Source organism: Aplidium turbinatum, chromosome 14, assembly GCF_918807975.1.
Source record: "Aplidium turbinatum chromosome 14, kaAplTurb1.1, whole genome shotgun sequence".
NCBI lineage: Eukaryota > Metazoa > Chordata > Ascidiacea > Aplousobranchia > Polyclinidae > Aplidium > Aplidium turbinatum.
Window position 1 is genome coordinate 15,512,745 of NC_137485.1, and position 21,807 is coordinate 15,534,551.

The window sequence follows — 21,807 nt, forward strand, 5'->3', positions numbered from 1 at the left end:
AAGTCCTGACCAGTCTTCAATATCGTTAGTTCAAATTCTTGGTGGTCTACCCATGGCAACCTGAAGATGTGGCCTGATTTGTCACATTTTGATTACAGCTACTGCTTGACCACTAGCGTACGCAGGGGGGGGCCATGCCCCCCCCCCTTTAAAATGTTTTAGTAGTTAACGACGTAGATTAAGCCATTTAATATGTTTTGCATTGCTCTGTCAAAGCAATTAACAATATAGACTAAGCCAATACGAAATACATAGCCCAATCCACCTACCCCACCCCAGGTATGCCAATGTAGCATAGTGTTCTGTAAGCCTATTATAGTGAGAAAGAAATGGATAAAGTCTAAACTAAAACCATACTGGGATATCATGAAAACGTCTAGCTTTATTTCCGAAAAATGCCGAAGAAAACATGATCTTATCCTTTTGCTATGCCACCAGACAGCACCATTTTACAGGAATATTCATACCCACATTTTTGTTGAAAATGCTCTCAGAATGCACCAAATTCGAAGTAATTTTTCAAAATTTTCTGGGGGAGGCCCCCCACCGCTAGGTGTCGTTTTAGGTGAAAACGCCGTCCGGCTTCGCCCGCCGGTCGTAAAACTCCCCCTTTCAAAATTCCTGGTTACGCTACTCTCAATGGCCCCCCCCTTGAGAAAATCCTGCGTACGCCACTGTGCTTGACTGATATTTTTTGAGATGTTGTTACTTTTTGCGGTTTCCTAATGACATAAAACTTTTTTGTTTCCTTAGGGAAGCAGTAGAAAATGAGAAAAAGTAAGTTGAAAAACGCAAAATCGGACTGTCATTGAAAATTAACAGTCTGACTAAAATCTTTGAAATCAAATTTTCTTTGTTTTTCAACATGTGAAGATGTTAGAACCTATTGAGTCAACTGGGGAAAAGAATAAAGAAAGCGTAAAAATCTAATTTTTAGAAAAATTTATTTAAACGTTCGCCCAAAGTTAGAAACACCAGGAAATTTCTGCAAAATGTGACAAATCAGGCCGTATATTTAGGTGGCCATGGTCTGCCCCTATTTAATTCAATTTATTTTTCTTTGTCGGAAAACAACAGCAATGATAAAGTTAGCAATAGTTTTTTTACAGGAACAAAACCAACAAAAGGAAACGGCGGCAAAACCAAAGAAGTTTAAAACGTGCATGCGATGTAATTTTAAAGGATACGTCGATGAAAGTAAATTTAAGTACGGCCACCAAACCTAACAGTTTAAAATAGATGAATTAATAGTTGAAAGAATCAGTTGGCTCCACGTAACCAAAGCAACTGGAGGCCTGACAGTTGATGAAGCGATGCGGGGACGACTGAACCTTACAACCAATACAAAAAAAGAAAAATCAAAAAAAACTCGAGCAGTAAGAATAAACGTACGTTTAGCTTACTATAGGCTACAAAAAACTATGTAGGCCAACAGTGTTTCGTTTTTAAATAAAGTGAATTTTAGCCTATTTAAAAACGAAATTTGTTTGCCTTTCATTTTTCCTTCTAGTAGTTGTCTTTGAATAAAATTATTGCGGATCATGTGGCCACAACATTTTAATTTTCTTGATTTAATTGTTTGTAGAATTTCCATGTTGGTTTGTAGGCTATTTTAGATAGGCTAGTAGGCCTACCTCTTTGTTTGTGATTTTATCCTTCCATGAAATTTTAAGTATTCTAAGTTATATTCTGACGTTATTCCGAGGTAAAATGTTTGGAGCTGTGCAATAGTTGCAATTGGAGTTTACCTGTTTTCGTTTTTTTGCTTAACCTGTGGTGGTCCGAAATGTTGAAACTTTCTTAGAAATCAAGCCAGTTTGAAAACTTTGGTAATTTTATTGCATGCTTCACACATAGAAGTTAAAAAATATTGGGTGTCTGGTTTTCTGACTGTTTTTCCATGAGGGTTAGGCTACAGGTGTATCATAAACACGGCCGTGTGAGCACTATCTTGGTCCCCTCTCACTCGAATTCTACTAGTGGGCCCCCTTATATTCAGTGATAGGTCTTAACATTGAGACAAGAAAGTGTTAGGTTATGACCGTAAACTCTTTCAATGTAGGGAGTTTTACATTCATTATTTTAGTCAAGAGTAAACAACTCTAAGAGCCTATGCCGACAATGCAGTAGGCTAGCGGTCTGGAAAAAAGTTGTGGAAGGACCAGAGTTTTAACAAAGCAAAATTTATAAGATAAATGAACAATGCGCAACTTAATGTTCAAATAACTAAAGTTGGATAGGAGGTTGGTTTGGAATCTTTATCCTCGGACTGACAAAGCCTTGATAGATTATTCCTGGTAGTTTTGCACAGACCTACTTGTAGAGGCTTTTGACGCAGGACCGATTACCGAGATTAACACAGTGAATTTTTCTAATTGTTGAAGAGTTGTTGCCGAGGAGTTATTATATCCACTGGGTGCCGCTGAATAGAGAGCAGTCCTTAGGATGCGTTGGTCAATCGCACACCCCGCGAAAGTCGAATCAGCGCCGCTTGATCTTGAATCTTCTTTGTTAACAACATAGAAATTTCAGTGCAAAAATGTGTAAAAGCGTCAGTGCAAAAGTTTTTGCCTGAATATATGTTGTTGTTTTTATTTTTGTTTGTAACTTTTTCTTTTTTTATTTCCCTTTCTATCTTAAATTTTTCTGAAGGTGTTGCAACCGTGCGAAACTTACCTAAACTTAACTTATTTCGGTCACAAGCACGTTTCGTTTTAACGTTTGCGTTTTGCCGCTTCTGCCTTTTCTCAACCTTTGCTATGTTTACGTGTATTGTATATAACTTATTGTTTTTGCTGTGATGGTCAGAACAAAAACAAATGAACTGAACTTCTCAAATGTTTAGATTTGAACATAATTTTGATGTGATACTGTATGATTCTTTAGTATTTCTTTTAAAATATTTCTCTTATAGGCTTGAAAAGGGCTGTATGACTAGCTGAAAACGTTCGCTTATTGTTTTTATAATGTTAAATGTAGTGTTCTTCTTTTGTATAAGAGATTGTTTTTTTGGACTAGATTTCATTGGGGTCAAATGCCCGGGCATTCTTCGAGCAGCCACTTGATTGTAAAGTCCTCTAGTGTTGACAGGCCAACTGCCCTTGGAGGAGTAAACGTCGGGCAGTGGTAGAGGATGTGATCTGCTGTCTGTTCCTCTGCACCACACTTGCATGCCGCAGATGTTGATATGCCCCATTTGTACATCAAGGATGCGAAGCGCCCAACACCCGTGCGGAGGCGATTCAGCCGTACCCAGGCAGGCCGTCTGAGCTCCTTTCCTGGTGGCATGGGTCCAGCGTCTGGGGACAAAGGTATGGAGTCTGGAGGTGTTGTGTGTCCACTGTCCACTCTTCTTGCCAGATATTGAATGTAGTGTTGTTGTTGAGTTATGTCTGTTAGGGTTTAAAAAAGTTACCTCTTTACTCAAATTGAATTAATTCAAAACAAAGACGAAACATTGAGTTTTGCTTCAACAAAAAAACAAACTTTCGTTTCTTGCAGATAGATTGTATTTCTGTTTGGAACAACTAGAAATGTTTAACAGTTCACATTACTTGAAATAAAAAATGCAGTTCACTTTATGATAACTTAATTAGTAAAAAAATTATAAAAATGAAAATCATGAAATTGTCGTTGCAACTCTTCTTCTTCATCGTGTGTCACACGGCCGTGGCCCAGAGCATCACGCAGGCTCTTGCTCTATCGTTGAACTCGGCCAAATCCTGTGCAGAGCAGAGCAACTCTGAAGAAAGGTTGATCAACGTGGTGACTGGTGATGAACAGCTTGCTCAAGCAAGATGTAGGTTTATTACGAAAAAATGTGCTAGAGAGAGCACTTTCAAGAAGAACTAAGAAACTGGCATACTAGTTAAGCTTACTTTACAATAATAAAAAGCATGTATTCTTCAACAGTGACAAATTTTGTTTATGCCTGCGTTACATCATCAGAAGATACGTCATCAATCTCCGGATTCCACGAAAAGACTGGTTCTTCCGCCATAAAAGATTCATATCTTTTTGGCACATCTGTATCAAAAAAGTGCTTTTAGTGAACTGCTGTCTTGAGAATCAACTAAGCTAACAACAAGTTATCTCCTAATCAAATTGAAAATACATTATATGCTATCTAAAAGCGCTTGAAGATTTATCTCCAAAACATTCATTGCAAAAAAATTATTCTTGAAGTTAAAAAGAGCTTTTAAAATCTGATCAAAGCAAACCGTCCAATACTTACTGATGATCATCGTTCTATCAGATGACAATGGAGGGGAATTGTTATCGAGAGAATCACGATGAATGGTGGTGTTGCTGCTGCGAGCTAGAAGCCCAAGATAAAGCAAGAATTAATAAAAGTCATCAAATTCACAATAACTTTCAATTTGATCAAAATATAAAGAGACCAAAATGTAGATACTAAACTCATGTTCAGCAAACGTTTCAAAAACTATCTGTCTTCATCTTCGGTGCTATAAATGTCATTTATAGTGAATTTTGTGAATTTACAATTACAAGTGATTTTTTTTTCAATCATCATCATCATAATCCATCGTCGGTTTGTTCCCCACTAGTGGGGGTGGCCGATTGTTTCCGCGCAGCAATTGTTTTAATCCCTTTTCTCCATTTCACCCTGTCCCTTGCATCTTCCTCCTTCAGTCCAACTTTTTTAAATTCATCCTTCACTTGTTGTTTCCACGTTCTTCTTGGACGATCGCGTTTCCTCTTCCCATCCACCTTTAGATCTAGTGCCTTTCTAAGAAAACTTCCTTCCTCCCTCCTTATCACATGTCCATACCATCTTACTCCATTTGCCCTTGCCAGTTGGTCTATGGTCTCTCTCATCTCTAGCATATCCAACAATTCTTCAGTCCTTTTTTCCCTTCTCGTTTTCACCCCACACATTGCTCTCACCATTGACCTTTCCGTTCTTCTCAGGATTGCCAGTTCACTCTCTCTCAATACCCATGTCTCGCTACCATATAGCATTGCAGGCCGCACACAGCTCCGATATACTTTTCCTTTCATCCTTAGTGAAAATTTTCTGCCATGCAACATTTCCCCACATTCCCTGAACTTTGCCCAGCCCAATCTTGCCCTTGTTGTCACCGCTGCTTCACATCCACCACTTCCATTTATCCGATCACCCAGATAACAGAAGTCTGTCACTGTTTCGATGCCATGGCAGAACTCATCATCATGGCCTTCCACTTCATTCCTTCCTTTACTGCATTTCCCACAAACAAAACACTTCGCCAATCTTGTTGCGGCTCTCTTGACATTAGCACATCTTGCATGTACCCACTTTCCACATTCCTTGCATTGCATTGAACTTCTCATCACTCTCTTGCCACATATTCCACAGGGATCTACTTTGTTCTCAACAACTGTTCCTTCTGCTCCACTCACCATCACTTTTGTTTTTTCAAGATTCACCTTCATACCCTTGGTTTCAAATGCTTCTTTCCATTTCTCAAACTTTCTCTCCAGTCCCTCCATACTACTACTTGTCAAGACCAGGTCGTCTGCATACAAATTTTCACTCAATAAGCCCTCCCTCACTCCTTCAGTTACAACGTCAACCACAATAGCAAATATCAGAGGTGACAAAACTGATCCTTGGTGTACACCAACCTTCACAAAAAACTCGTTTGAATAATTTGATCCAACTCTCACTTTTGTTCTTGCATCCTCATACATAGACATCACAGCTCTCACTAATACCTCCGGTATACCTCTTTTCCTCATTGCCCACTCCATCACTTTCCTTGGTACTCTGTCAAATGCCTTTTCTAAGTCGACAAAACACATATATAGTTTTCTCTATATTCAATACATATATATATATATATATATATATATAAAAAACAATGAAAACTATTAATACTACAAAAAGTGCTCAATGCCAAGCAAAAAGGCAAAGCAGAGCGAATTAAATCAAATGTAGTTATTACTATCTGAAGCCTTTACAAATTGTTTCACCTAACGGATCATCAGAAGGTCTGCAAAAAACATGTAAACAGTAAAGAATCGATAATTCTGAAAAGATATTAAATATTACAACTGTAAATTAATCTGCCAAAAAAAATCTCTAAACCTGTACTTCCTGAGAAGATATTAAATATTACAGCTGTAATTTAATCTGCAAAAAAAACCTCTAAACCTGCATTCCTGAAAAGATATTAAATATTATAACCGTAATCCAATCTGCAGAAAAAAACTCCAGAATTACTAAGGACAGCCTCCATCCGCCACGATAAAGTATCAATCAATTTGTCCCAATGGAAACCAAGCAACAATGATGGCAACATCTATGACATCACAAAGAAGCAAAATGCTTGCTATGATCGGCTCAACCTGTAGTAATCTGCACAGAATGAATAAAAATTGTTTTTAAACCTGTAAAAATTAAATGAGATTTATAACCTGTAAAAATCAAATGAAATTTAATTTTTTTCAAAATTATAACCTGTAAAAATCCCAAGGAATTGTGATGATGTAACCTGTAGTGTCCTGAACAAATGAAATAAAATCCGTTTATAAATCTGTAAAAATTAAATGAGATTTATAGCCTGTAAAAATCAAATGAAATTTTAAAAACCTGTGAAAATCAAAAGGAATTTATTTTATTTTGAAGTACTTGAGTTTAAATTTGTTTCTATGACGACATTTGCCGACCAGTTCCGAACGCTTGTTCAAAAGGTGGCCACTATCAGCCTTCAGAATGGCCAGCTTTTCAGCCAAACATAGGCCACAATTGTTACGACCACCACCACTATAAGGCCGAGCACAGCTGTGGATGGACCAAGTTATTTTAGGGCTTGCTTGGTCTTGTCTTGCTGTCTTGGCTTGCGGGTCTTGGTCTGTCTTGGCTTGCTTGGCTTGCTTACTTGGTCCATCCACAGCTGTGCTCGGCCTTATAGTGGTGGTGGTCGTAACAATTGTGGCCTATGTTTGGCTGAAAAGCTGGCCATTCTGAAGGCTGATAGTGGCCACCTTTCGAACAAGCGTTCGGAACTGGTCGGCAAATGTCGTCATAGAAACAAATTTAAACTCAAGTACTTCAAAATAAAATAAATTCCTTTTGATTTTCACAGGTTTTTAAAATTTCATTTGATTTTTACAGGCTATAAATCTCATTTAATTTTTACAGATTTATAAACGGATTTTATTTCATTTGTTCAGGACACTACAGGTTACATCATCACAATTCCTTGGGATTTTTACAGGTTATAATTTTGAAAAAAATTAAATTTCATTTGATTTTTACAGGTTATAAATCTCATTTAATTTTTACAGGTTTAAAAACAATTTTTATTCATTCTGTGCAGATTACTACAGGTTGAGCCGATCATAGCAAGCATTTTGCTTCTTTGTGATGTCATAGATGTTGCCATCATTGTTGCTTGGTTTCCATTGGGACAAATTGATTGATACTTTATCGTGGCGGATGGAGGCTGTCCTTAGTAATTCTGGAGTTTTTTTCTGCAGATTGGATTACGGTTATAATATTTAATATCTTTTCAGGAATGCAGGTTTAGAGGTTTTTTTTGCAGATTAAATTACAGCTGTAATATTTAATATCTTCTCAGGAAGTACAGGTTTAGAGATTTTTTTTGGCAGATTAATTTACAGTTGTAATATTTAATATCTTTTCAGAATTATCGATTCTTTACTGTTTACATGTTTTTTGCAGACCTTCTGATGATCCGTTAGGTGAAACAATTTGTAAAGGCTTCAGATAGTAATAACTACATTTGATTTAATTCGCTCTGCTTTGCCTTTTTGCTTGGCATTGAGCACTTTTTGTAGTATTAATAGTTTTCATTGTTTTAATATTGCTCCTAGCACTGATCTAGTTGAGCACTTTCTTTTGATGCTACTATCCAGTTATTATGAATTTGGAAAAGATTAACTACAGTTATTCTTTAAAAAACATTGCTATTCCAAGTAAAGATCGATATTTGAAGACGATGTTAGGTAAGCTTGAAAATTTTATTAAACGTTTACGTTGGAAGGCCTATTTTTTCGATCTTAACCAGCAAGATGTTTCTCAGTCTGAGCATTTTAATAACTTCGGCTTTACGACTGAAAGAACACCTCCACAGCATGGTGCTTTGATACCATTTGAGAATGGTTTATACGAGATGGTTCGTAAGATTAAGTTCAAACCCATTTACAATTCTTTTCAGAGAAAACTAACTAATGACATTAAGAATATTATTAACTCTACGGATCTGTTGATATCAGCAGATAAAACTACTAACTTATACAAAGTTAAAACCCAGGATTATAAAAAATTGCTTAATGATAATGTATCGGCAAAATACAAAAAGGTGAATCCTGCTATCAGTGACACGATCAATACTGAGGCTAAAATGATTGCCAAGGCGTTAAAGGTTGATGATCGGGTTGAAAAAGTATCAAGCAACCCAGCGTTTATTACGCTAAAAGATCATAAACCAAATTTTACATCGAACCCTAAATGCAGGTTGATTAACCCTTCCAAGTCCCAGATTGGCCGTATAAGTAAACAATACTTGGACTCTATTAACGTAACCATCCGTGATGCATCACAACTGAATCAATGGAAAAACACAGACTCTGTGTTATCCTGGTTTAAGGCTATTCCATCTAAACGTCAATGCACCTTTATGAAATTTGACATTGTTGATTTTTATCCATCCATTACGGAGGAACTTTTGTGTAAAGCAATTGAGTTTGCCAAACCATTTATGGATTTGGATGATTGTATCATACAAACAATTTTCCATGCTAGGAAATCGTTGCTTTTTGATGGTGGTGATACTTGGGCTAAGAAAGATGGTTTGTTTGACGTTACAATGGGCTCATTTGATGGTGCTGAGATTTGTGAGTTGGTCGGCTTGTTTCTTTTGAACGAACTTTCTGCTATTGTTGACAGAGACATGCTTGGCTTATATCGTGATGATGGTCTGGCTATTTTGCGTAATTTATCCGGCCCTAAGATTGATCGTTTGAGAAAGAATGTCATTCAATTATTTAAACAACATGGCTTAAATATTACTGTGGATACTGGTCTAATTGAAACTGATTTTCTTGACGTCACTTTGAATTTGCTATCTGGTAAATTCTGGCCTTATAGAAAACCCAATAATGATCCAATTTACATTCATGCCCAGTCCAATCACCCACCCAACATTAAGGGACAAATCCCGACTATGATTTCAAAGCGATTGTCCGCCACATCATTTGGCCAAAATGAATTTGATAAGACCGCATCTGTTTATAACGATGCCCTTTTGAAAAGTGGTTTTGCGGAGAGAGTTTGCTACAACCCTGCTAATAACTTACGAACATCTAGGAAAAGGAGCCGGAAAATTTTATGGTTTAACCCTCCTTTCAGCTTGCAGGTTGATAGCAATATTGGTAAGAAATTTTTCAAACTTGTTTCCACACACTTTCCACCCCATCATAGATTGCACAAAATATTCAACCGTAATACTATTAAGCTGAGCTACAGTTGTACTCCGAATGTTGCAAGCGTCATATCCTCCCACAATAAAGCAATATTGCAGGCTGATAATATACCATCGCAGCCTGGTTGCAATTGTAGGGTGAGGCCAGATTGTCCTTTGAATGGGCAATGCTTGCAGAAGGCCATTGTTTACAAAGCTACCATTGATAACAGCACGAAGGTTCTTAATTACATTGGTTGTTGCGAAACTACTTTTAAAAAACGTTTTTCCAACCATAAATGTACTTTCATGGATAGGTCTAAACGAAACAGCACCGAGCTATCTAAGGCAGTTTGGGACCTTAAGGACAAGGGTGTTGACCCTAAAATAACTTGGTCCATCCACAGCTGTGCTCGGCCTTATAGTGGTGGTGGTCGTAACAATTGTGGCCTATGTTTGGCTGAAAAGCTGGCCATTCTGAAGGCTGATAGTGGCCACCTTTTGAACAAGCGTTCGGAACTGGTCGGCAAATGTCGTCATAGAAACAAATTTAAACTCAAGTACTTCAAAATAAAATAAATTCCTTTTGATTTTCACAGGTTTTTAAAATTTCATTTGATTTTTACAGGCTATAAATCTCATTTAATTTTTACAGATTTATAAACGGATTTTATTTCATTTGTTCAGGACACTACAGGTTACATCATCACAATTCCTTGGGATTTTTACAGGTTATAATTTTGAAAAAAATTAAATTTCATTTGATTTTTACAGGTTATAAATCTCATTTAATTTTTACAGGTTTAAAAACAATTTTTATTCATTCTGTGCAGATTACTACAGGTTGAGCCGATCATAGCAAGCATTTTGCTTCTTTGTGATGTCATAGATGTTGCCATCATTGTTGCTTGGTTTCCATTGGGACAAATTGATTGATACTTTATCGTGGCGGATGGAGGCTGTCCTTAGTAATTCTGGAGTTTTTTTCTGCAGATTGGATTACGGTTATAATATTTAATATCTTTTCAGGAATGCAGGTTTAGAGGTTTTTTTTGCAGATTAAATTACAGCTGTAATATTTAATATCTTCTCAGGAAGTACAGGTTTAGAGATTTTTTTTGGCAGATTAATTTACAGTTGTAATATTTAATATCTTTTCAGAATTATCGATTCTTTACTGTTTACATGTTTTTTGCAGACCTTCTGATGATCCGTTAGGTGAAACAATTTGTAAAGGCTTCAGATAGTAATAACTACATTTGATTTATATATATATATATATATCTTATATATATATAAACTATATCATATATATATATATTATATAAATCAAATGTAGTTATTACTATCTGAAGCCTTTACAAATTGTTTCACCTAACGGATCATCAGAAGGTCTGCAAAAAACATGTAAACAGTAAAGAATCGATAATTCTGAAAAGATATTAAATATTACAACTGTAAATTAATCTGCCAAAAAAAACTCTAAACCTGTACTTCCTGAGAAGATATTAAATATTACAGCTGTAATTTAATCTGCAAAAAAAACCTCTAAACCTGCATTCCTGAAAAGATATTAAATATTATAACCCAATAATATAATATTTAATATCTTTTCAGGAATGCAGGTTTAGAGGTTTTTTTTGCAGATTAAATTACAGCTGTAATATTTAATATCTTCTCAGGAAGTACAGGTTTAGAGTTTTTTTTGGCAGATTAATTTACAGTTGTAATATTTAATATCTTTTCAGAATTATCGATTCTTTACTGTTTACATGTTTTTTGCAGACCTTCTGATGATCCGTTAGGTGAAACAATTTGTAAAGGCTTCAGATAGTAATAACTACATTTGATTTAATTCGCTCTGCTTTGCCTTTTTGCTTGGCATTGAGCACTTTTTGTAGTATTAATAGTTTTCATTGTTTTTATATATTATATATATATTATATATATGTATATATATATTATTATATATTTGTAGTTGAACAAATAATGATTTATATATCTTATATATATATCTATATCTAAATCAAATGTAGTTATTACTATCTGAAGCCTTTACAAATTGTTTCACCTAACGGATCATCAGAAGGTCTTATTCAAATAGAATTTTTTTATATATATTATATATATGTATATATATATTATTATATATTTGTAGTTGAACAAATAATGATTTATATATCTTATATATATATCTATATCTAAATCAAATGTAGTTATTACTATCTGAAGCCTTTACAAATTGTTTCACCTAACGGATCATCAGAAGGTCTTATTCAAATAGAATTTTTTTATATCTATATCTATATATCTTATATATATACGTTATCTTATATATATATATATCTATATCTAATCTAATCTATATCTATATATCTTATATATATATATATATATCTTATATATTTTATATCTTATATATATCAAATATATATCTTCAATACAATTATAAAAGCAGTGTCTTAGTATAGGTTCGATGTTTGGATTGTATGATGTTGAAAACTTCAGCAGTAAAACTCACATAATTTTACTGTTAGAAACTTGGCCGACTATGTTTTGCGTATACTAGGCTATACTGTATCTTGTGAGAGAATGTTGCTCATAGCTCAAAGCTGCAAGTTTTCGTCTTTCTTTATTAGCTTTCGTCAAAGTAAAATCTAAAGAGCTGAAGAAAACGAACTGACGAAAACCTGTAGTTTCAAGACATGAGCAACATTCACTTTAAATTTTCAAGTTTTGCACCACCACTCTACTCTTTATAAATATATTGCGTTTGATCATGATCATGATGATATGAACCATTTTGAGTCTGATGTAAAACACAAATAAGCAACATAACGGTTGCCAAAATTTCTACAGGGATGAAGATATTTTCTAAATGTATTGATCAGAGGTGGATCAATTGCAATGGTAATTGAATGTAATTAATTACACATTTTCATGTAATTGCAATTACAATTATAATTTAAAAAAAATCGGGTCCAGATTACAATTACATTTGGTAAGTTGCAGACATGAAATCAGTACTTTTGTTGAGCCACTAGTTGGGGTTCAAAAGGGACTTCTACGTTGCAACTTAATCTTTATCAAATACATTTCTACTTGTCTTTGATAAAATCAAACACTCAAAAATCATCGACGAACATAAACAATTAAACATTAAAACGTTTAATTGTTGTAATTGTAACGTTTAATTACATTTGGAAGTAATTTCAATTATAATTGTAGCCTACTCAAAAAATTTCCAAAAAGTGCAATTGAAGCGTTTAGAACGAAAAGTGACTAAGTCACATTTTCACTCGAATTGAGTTAAGTACAAAAACGTATTGTTTTCATTGTCCTTTGTCACCAGACACAAAAATATTTTGGTATGAAGTTTGCTAGGTCATCATTTTCGAATACAGGTTTTGAGCGGAAAGGTCATTTTTTCTTCTAAAAGTAACTAAGTCAGTTCTGACCAATAGCGTCGAGTCATTTAACCACGTGACATGATTTTTATATTGCTTTTTGATCGGGTTCCATTTTAGAGGACATAAAGCAGAGTTGCCAGATGGCTTTTTTAGGCCAAATTCCAAAAATCTGGCCTTTTTAAATTGCAGTTGGCTTAAAAAAATTGATGCAAATAAGGCCAGAAAATCTGGCCTTATTTGGCCCTTTTTATGGCTGCAAATTTTGACCGGTTAAAGAACCAATTTTATCAGAAACAGTTTTATTTTAATCATTTTTTTGAAAGGTTAAGGTATAGCCTATTCCCAAGGATTGAAAATGAGTAAGTATACAGTAAGTAAGGCATACTGATAATGAATTAAAGTGATAATGGTTTCTAGTTTTTCTGCTACTACAGTAATTTTTTATTAAACAGGTTATGCAAACGTGAGAGAGAAACCTTTTATTTTGTCTGCTGAGAAAAATAGTATACGGTACAAATATATTGTACCAAACGAACCGGTCATTATGCTCTGACAGTTAAATTATTTTTGTTATGCTTGATCGTTAAATGGCATTTACAAAAAAATATTTTAATTAAGTTGTTAGCGTTTATTTAGCCTTAATAGAAGTAAATAAAAAAATTGGCCTTTTTTGGCCTTATTTTATAATGAATTTGGCCTTACTATAGCTTGAGTATCTGGTAACCCTGATATAAAGTCATTAGCTTGTTACCGGTTATTTAGACTGGGACACTGCCTCTGGTTTAGGTAGGGTAGGTGAAGGATTGGGATCATTGGTAGTGTTAAAAACGGTAGTGTTTTTATCAGCTTTTAATTGTAGATATTTTGCAAATAAGTGATCAAATACCGGTAGTATTTATAGGCCTACTGCTTTCGAATCAAATTCAGCAGTCCACAGGTCCAGTTTGAAGAAGTTTAGCAGTGCAGACTTCAATATTCATGGGACATGATTACTGATTAGGCTATTCGATGGAGTGTTGGTGCCAGCAGATAACGAAATGAAGTACACTTAACCGAAGATTAAGTAGTCTATTAGATTGGACTATTATTTTTATAACTTATTCTGTAAAGGTCCTAGCCTATCTACCAGTCTTCTTTACTTCTATACTAGCCTACACTACTAATGAAGGGAAGAAGGTTTTGAGAGTGTACCCAATTATTATTATGTAGGCTAGTCTAGTAGGCCTAACCCAATTATTATTCTACTGAACATTGCCAATGAAGGTGGGGAAGTCTCTGTACTTTACCTGTTTTTTACCCCATTAATTACCAGTAACCGTTATTATGTGCTACCAGCCTAATTTTTTCAAGATATTTCTAACCCAAAATAATTCTTTGCAGATTATTCCAATGTCATATTAGTACGAGGTTTGAAGAAATATATTTAAATAGCTTACTTTACAGTATTATCTGGAGTAAGAGGTGGCAAATTCTGTTAGGCCTATAGGGTGGAGCCTGTGACAGTGCACTGGATCACTTATTATTTATAGGTATAAGTATTTACTAATAAGTATTACTTATTCACTTATTAATTTAATTTTAAGTGGATACACATATTCTACCAGTTTTTTGCTATTGCTTTTTTGCTAAAAGTAGTCATTTATTTTTAAGTTTTTCTGATGTCTCCGTCATAATCTCCTGAAATCGCTAATATCTTCGTTAAAGGCACACGGTCCAGTCATGCATGTAATCCGAAATGGTCAGTGGTCATGTAGGTCACGCAGTAAATCTTGGAAGGCACAAAACAATACAAATGTTTGCTAACTTGCTTGTACAAGATGATAAAGTTTTTCAGATGACCAGGCAATTTTAGGAGTAGGGTGTCAAAAACTGCTGATAACTAAAAAAATATACCACATAAAAATGTCATTTTATTACAAAAACAAAGATGAATAATTTTTAGGAAAAGTCATAAAACTTCAGCTAATTTGAGCCAGTAGCTTTTATGTAATCGATGAAAGTTTTAAGTATGGACGGAACCCATCCACCCGTTAGTCCGAATAGGGTTAAACAATGATATTGTTCAAGGGCAGTGCTATTTGCTTATTTGCTAAATTTTGTATAGTCGCTCTTTGCAAAAGTGCTTAAGTCCATCATTTGTGTCTAAAAGTGCCTAAGTGCCAATTTTGAAGAAAAGTGCATAAGTCCAAAAAAGAATATTATCAATATTTTTTGACAAGTTCAACTAAAAAATCAATTAATAGTGCAATCAGAACTAGGTTGGGGTTGTAGACACTGACATATGGTAAAAAGAAAAAAATCTTTTAAATCTTGATTTTACAATGCAATTGAAAACTGTATATGTCAATATCTCCTTAGTAGTATTTTGTGACTTAGTCACTTTTCGTTCTAAACGCTTCAATTGTAAAGTAATTAAAATTTTGATGATGTAATTGTGATCAAAGTTTGCGTCAAACTCTCTTATATCCACCTAAATATCTGTGGAAGCCGCTTTGACACTTTTTGAAAGCCACGGATTACACGGTTTCTGAAAAAAAAAATCTGGAAAAAAAGTTGTTCAAATTTCATACGTCTATCTCGAGTCCCCTCTCTCACGCGGGGGGAGGGGTAATTTTAATTTCAATTTCAGCCCTGATTTTAGGATACAAAAAGATATTTTAAGACTTCCGGTATACATTTTTTAAAATTTTTACACAATTTTCAGGCAACGGTTGCTTTCAAGTTGGACTCGTCAAAGCAGCATCATAGACTTTAAATGTATTCAAATGGGCTAATGTAACACGCGCTAGAATAAATAGTGGGCTAGATAAGAACGGCAAAACTGAGCTGCAAGAAGTTGTAAAAGTCCCATCTGATCTCAAACCTGCTATTTTTGCCCACGCGCGTGATGTTCTAGCGTGCAAGTCGACATCTTCACTGTTTTCACTCACTGAGTCTTTGTCCAAAAGGAGACTGTTACTCTGGATCTGTTTGTTAAAGGCAATATATCAGTGTGATGCTTCTCAACGGGGGTCAACAGAACCCAAGGGGTCTATAGAAAGATTAAGGAAATCCGTAAAAGCACTAAGTTGAGAAAGTAGGAAATCTAAGCACTAGAATTCATACAATTTAAAGTAAATTTTTAAAACCTTTTCTAACGGCAGCGTTTTGAAATTTTTAGCATTGTAAGCTAGATTACTCTTTGAAATAGGGCTGTGACAACAAAGAGGTTGAAAATTGCTACATTAGTTTGTGAGCAAGTAAATGTTGCTAGATTAATGAGCATTCAGTTCTATAAACACATTTAAAAAGTCTAGTATGAAATCATTCTCCATGAGCCCATTATTCTCTACCCAGTGGGGTTGCAAAAAAGACGTTGCAATAGCAAAACTGAATTGTATTTCAGCATGGCATTCAAAAAAAAAGAATGAATTCAAACTGAGCCTGTACAGTGTACACAGCCGAGTTGACTACTGTCTGAACGCTGAGGGATATCTGCGATGGATGTCATAATGTAAACATATAAAAACAACGCTATTTTCAAATAAATATTACTATTTTGTTGTTTTTTACCAAGCTCAGATGGTCTAAAATAAATGACGTGGAGAATCAATATCAGAGCAAGATTTTGAAAGTTCTTGAATTTCGACGATAAAATCTTATTTAGTTTCGGGAGAGAGTTTGCTTTTTTATACCAAAGACAGGCAAGACACAACAATACCACAGGGTTGAGCATTACAACAGTATATATTTTACATATTTACAAAATAGTTTAACATTCAAACGTTTTCGGCTTAACCTAAGCCCTCATCAGGAATCTGAAAATATTGATAAAATGCAATAAATTTCAACTTCTTGAAGGTAACTAGCTAACTAATTGTAAGCATCAAGAAATACGCAGCGGTTAAAAGCAATAGTGTGGAAAACAAAATGTCGTATACAGTTTTACATGTCCGTGTGATTCGGCATTGACATACATCGGTATGTCCACCAGACATTTGACCACGAGAGTACGGGAGCATTTGAACTTTAGAGACTTAAAGAAAAGTGCCATCAAAGACCATATTATGGAGTGTTCCTTTTGCACAAATCGAAAATTCTCTGCTGATTCATTTAAAATTTTACGCAAAGGCATATCCCAATTTGACACAAAAATTCAGGAAGCGCTATTAATCAAACGCTACAACCCAAATTTAAACAAACAATTATTTGCTAGCGGCGCGTCCATTCTACTTAACATTTACTAAGTTAGATGGATCACGTTCCCTGTGGTGCTAATTCGTTTGTAGTCATGTGGGCCTTTTTCTAATGTAATTTTGTTTTCTGTCCGTCTGTTTGTTTTCCACACTATTGCTTTTAACCGCTGCGTATTTCTTGATGCTTACAATTAGTTAGCTAGTTACCTTCGAGAAGTTGAAATTTATTGCATTTTATCAATATTTTCAGATTCCTGATGAAGGCTTAGGTTAAGCCGAAAACGTTTGAATGTTAAACTATTTTGTAAATATGTAAAATATATACTGTTGTAATGCTCAACCCTGTGGTATTGTTGTGTCTTGCCTGTCTTTGGTATAAAAAATCTTATTTCGATCGTGTTGTGTTACTTTTTATGCACATCAACTTTTTTCCTCCCTTTGTTCATTTATGTGTTGCTTACAACCTTCGTTATGAAAGTTCTTGTACGGGTACTATTCCTAATAGAGCAAAATATCATTGCTTTTGTGTTAACATTACTAGCAAACTCGGTTTATAAATTTTATGCTACAAATCTTTAAACAATTTGGATTTTAAAGTTAACTTATTTTTAAAGATGGCAGTCGATGTTCATTCTTTGGCAAAAAACAATCGTCTCTCAAATCGGATATTGTAATTAACTGATGCTTTGTATGAGTGTTCAACTGTTGTTCTGATACAAAAAATGGATCTCACAAGATAATTTTAATTCATCATAAACAAGTCTAAGGTATTTTGAGACCTTTGGTGCGATTTTGTAAATCAAAAGAACACAGTTTCTTTTGATAAATGAAAAATTATCTTACAATGTTTTCCAATCTGTCGCTTTCTTGTTCGAGTGATAAAACTTTGGCAGCCACAATGCTTTTCGTGCAGAGCTTTTTAACTTGAGTTTTGATGTAACGCGTCATCAGCATGTTGTCATCTGGGCTGCTCGTGCCAAACTCTTCCAGGGTTTTCTTGATTTCACTGAAAAGATGAAACTGTTTCATACCCACCGTCAGTTTTCAGATCTAAGGAGATCATAATGGAAGAGAATATTTACGTTATAATTTTCTTTAGTGAATGACCTGGACAGTAGTAGGATGAATCCGAAACGCTCGACTTTTATAAAAAAAAAGTTCTACCTATTATTAAAGTGTTGTATTTATGTAAAAAAATGTGAGCTTTATTTTATATAAATCGGACCTATGTACAGGGGACAAATATTTGACCCAAAGAGCGAAACTTAAAAATTTATAATGAAAATTGGCCATAACTGGATAACTACTTGGAGTAGGAACATGATTTTGATTTCTAACTCCACTAAATCACATACCGGCTATTCATTACAGGCATCAATAATCCTTTAGAAGCTAAAAAAAAATAACAGAAAGGGCCCATTTTACAAGTTTTGGTCTTAAACAGGGACCAGGCTGTTAGTACTTTCAAGTAGAACAGCGAGACCGCAACACTTTAATTCCCTTTTTTGAAAGGAAATGTGCAAATGCTTCGGTAATTCCTTCCGACGAGTGGCCTGTTCGCACCAATCTAAATCCTACGAACCAATAGTAACATTATGTCGATCTAGCTACAGGAACACAGGCAATTTAGAAATCATGTTTGAACGCTGAAAGGATGATCCTGGTCGTCAGTTTTTTCCCAGACAGCAACTCAGGCATGTTTTGCATTGCAAAAAACGACTGATTTGCTGTCTGGGTTCAGTCTCAACTTGATCATTTTTTGCTAAAAGGTGATGAGATAAAATCCCAACAGTTTTTTCGTGTCATTCTAAAAAGATGCACGAAGTTCGTATCGCTACAATACATGCGTGGAAATATATGAAAACATTTATATTTTTCATTAGGAATCGTTATGGCAGCGGTTAACTTTACTCTATAGTGCTAATGAGAGGAATATCTCACGCTAGATTGTGGTAAGTCTCACGCTATAGCAGTAACCATACAACAACCTAAAAGTTGCACTTAAATCCCGATCCCTTTAACTAACTTTTTAACAGCTTGAAACTTTTCCACAAGGAATCTATCTTGGAGGATCAGAATCACATCGTGGTCTTTGAACTCCAGATTCTTGATGGCAACGCAAGCCTCGAGTCGGACTCCGGGCTCATCTTCAAACCTTAGGGCCCATACCAGCACGTTTTTAATGTTCTTGGATACAATTCCGATTTCGCCAATAGCTGGTTTACAATTAATGATTAAGTTCGATGGTTTTAAGTTATGTGGATAAAATTAAGCATAAAAATTGGAAGGGTGAGCAAGAAAACTGGAGAAAACTGGAGCTGATGACAAAATATTTGTTTTAATAAAAATTATTGTTGATGAAAGTGATTGCTTCGCCGAAAATCAGTTGGAAAGCAATGTTTCTGAATAGGCATTAACCTACAGTAGTTTTATGTCAGTTGGTTTCAGATTCAGTAAAATCCATCCTTCAAGTTACGTCTCAGACTTCAAAATCATATCCTTTCATTCTCCACGTGACGAAATACTAACTGGCCAGAATTCTATTATCAAGACAAAAATGTTGTGTGCAAAATGTTAGTTATTTACAACAGCACAAAAAAAACTTTTAAACAGACCTTCACAATAAAAAACTGGTCTTGCGAACATACAGCCAGCACATATTCATGCACCGAAGCATCAAGGCAATGAGCAACACAAACACAAAAAATGGAAGTTCCACCTTTCAAATTCTGGCCTAATTGGTAATTTTATAAAAATACGCTTAAGCTGGGAGTCGAACCACGATCACATGAAAGAAAACTCACGATTGGGACTTATGCTCTCAATCTCTTTGTGGTGAGTCCAAGTAGCTGAGTAAAAATTGGGCTAATGACAACAAACAAAGGACACATCAAGGCATCAACGAGGTGTACAAAGATAAACCCTTGGCTCCAAAAAACGTTGAATAAGTGAAGACGATGGGATGGCGCAGTGGATAAGGCGCTCGCTTTCCAATCAGGCAAACCTGGTTCGACACCCCGTTCTCAAGCGTAGCCGGTCGTTTGGTCGACAGTCATTTGGTCGACAGGACATTTGGTCGACAAGACATTTGGTCGACAGGACATTTGGTCGACAGGACATTTGGGTTAGGTTAGGGTTAGAATTAGGGTTAGGTTAGTTAACTAACCCTAACCCTAAAATGAATCGTTCTGTCGACCTAACGTCCTGTCGACGAAATGTCTGTCAACCAAACGTCTGTCGACCAAATGACTGTCGACCAAATGACCGGGTACCTTCTCAAGTAGGCTACAATGCAGTTACACAAACTCGTAAAACAATAAAGCTACTGTATATATCTACTGTATATATACCTGATCAATATTTCCCACCTTTTATGGCATAAGCCTTTACTTTCCATGCGGGATCAAACTGGGTAAGCCGAAGAAGTTCCCTAATCACTTTGTCATCAGTGATTTTCAGTTGAGCAGCCGTCCGTACACATTCAAGCCTGACAGAAGTGTACTCAGCACTGGGGGAAAAATCAAACACGGATTAGAAAACAATCAGAAACGGTTCAGATTTCACGTTTTTGGAAACTGAACAATCAGCAACTTGATAAAAAATAAAACGACTTTGTAAATAGCAAACCTCGATTTTTTTCAAAATTGTGCGAAGTGGCGTATAGTTACATAATTAATCGTAATAGATTGAGTTTCGCTTTCAGCAGCATAACCCAATACAACGTATGATGAGCAAACCTTTCTAGAAAAGTGATTATAAAAAGACATTATTCGAAGATAAATCTTGCTAACAGCAATTATAGTTTTATTGCAATATACTTGAAGCATTTTAAATATTCTGGTAGCAAGGTGGCGGTCATGATTCCAAGATAGGCGATTTTGCGTAGTGCGTCAGCACAGATTCGTTCGTTTCCTTCCGCCAGCTTCTCACAAAGTTCAAAATGAATATCAATTCCATGTCCAGTCCTTCCCAGCGCCTTTGAAGCTGCTTTTCTAACCTTTTCAAATTTAGAAGACAAAAGCAATTGAGCAGCTGATAACCATTCAAGGTAAATATAAAAGCAGCCTCACTGTCAGAAAGTCACTATTTTGTGTAGAACAAAGGCCAACTGCACAATCTCAACATCCAGTCGAGGAAACAAATACACTTCAAGATTTTGAAGACACATTAGCAGAAAAATGCATTAGTTGTGCATAGCGGAATTAGGGGCTGCCGGTGGTCATAGACGTCAGCCAGTTGTGCATTTTGGTTTGCCATAGCTCCAGAAATGGTGGTTCAACCCTCCGCGTGTGCACTTAAGGACAAAGTGAAAAAAGAAAAAGCAGCGCCAATATTGAGAGAGTCTTTTAAAGTTGTTGAAGTCACATCTCTCAGGCTTTTGGTGCATTAGCAAAAACTCACTAAACGCTGGTTTTAGTTGCTCAAATTATTTCGGACAAGTATTATAGGTTGTAAAAAAAAATAAAAAAATGTTTTCAGGTGGCTCAAATATTAACTTTATTTCAACTGGTTTTATGATTAAATTTTATATTGTATTTATATTTTAGTTGGTATTTATTTAAAATTATACTTTCATTTCAATTGCGGATTTGATCTGTGACGACAGCTTACCAAGAAGTACCAAGATTTTCTTAAACCCCTTGCAACACTTCGACAATCAGAAACGTTACTATCTCGGTAACCGGGGTCGCGTCAGCAGTTCAAAACCTCTACAAGTATGCGAAACTGCCAGGAATAGGCTTCTCAGAGGCTTTCTCGGTCCGAGGATAAAGATTCAAACCAACACTTCTA

The 21,807-nt window shown here is 35.3% G+C and overlaps 1 protein-coding gene across 4 annotated transcripts in view; it reads right to left on the reverse strand.

Moving 5' to 3' along the window:
• Positions 1–3,331: 3,331 nt before the first annotated feature.
• LOC145783271 (HEAT repeat-containing protein 4-like) overlaps positions 3,332–21,807 on the reverse strand; it is a 35,078-nt gene continuing 16,602 nt past the window's right edge. Inside the window, exons 10-17 of one of the 4 annotated variants that reach the window (XM_082595101.1) lie at positions 20,835–21,013; positions 20,385–20,524; positions 19,043–19,232; positions 17,860–18,022; positions 15,705–15,807; positions 4,235–4,318; positions 3,879–4,026; positions 3,332–3,392 (exon numbers count right to left, since the gene is read on the reverse strand). In XM_082595101.1, coding sequence (XP_082451227.1) covers positions 3,926–4,026; positions 4,235–4,318; positions 15,705–15,807; positions 17,860–18,022; positions 19,043–19,232; positions 20,385–20,524; positions 20,835–21,013 — 960 coding nt within the window. In that variant the 3' untranslated portion in view covers positions 3,332–3,392; positions 3,879–3,925. Of the gene's footprint in view, positions 3,393–3,500; positions 3,743–3,878; positions 4,027–4,234; positions 4,319–15,704; positions 15,808–17,859; positions 18,023–19,042; positions 19,233–20,384; positions 20,525–20,834; positions 21,014–21,807 lie in introns of those variants that run through there. The other 3 variants (XM_082595097.1, XM_082595100.1, XM_082595099.1) reach the window with 3 other exon arrangements.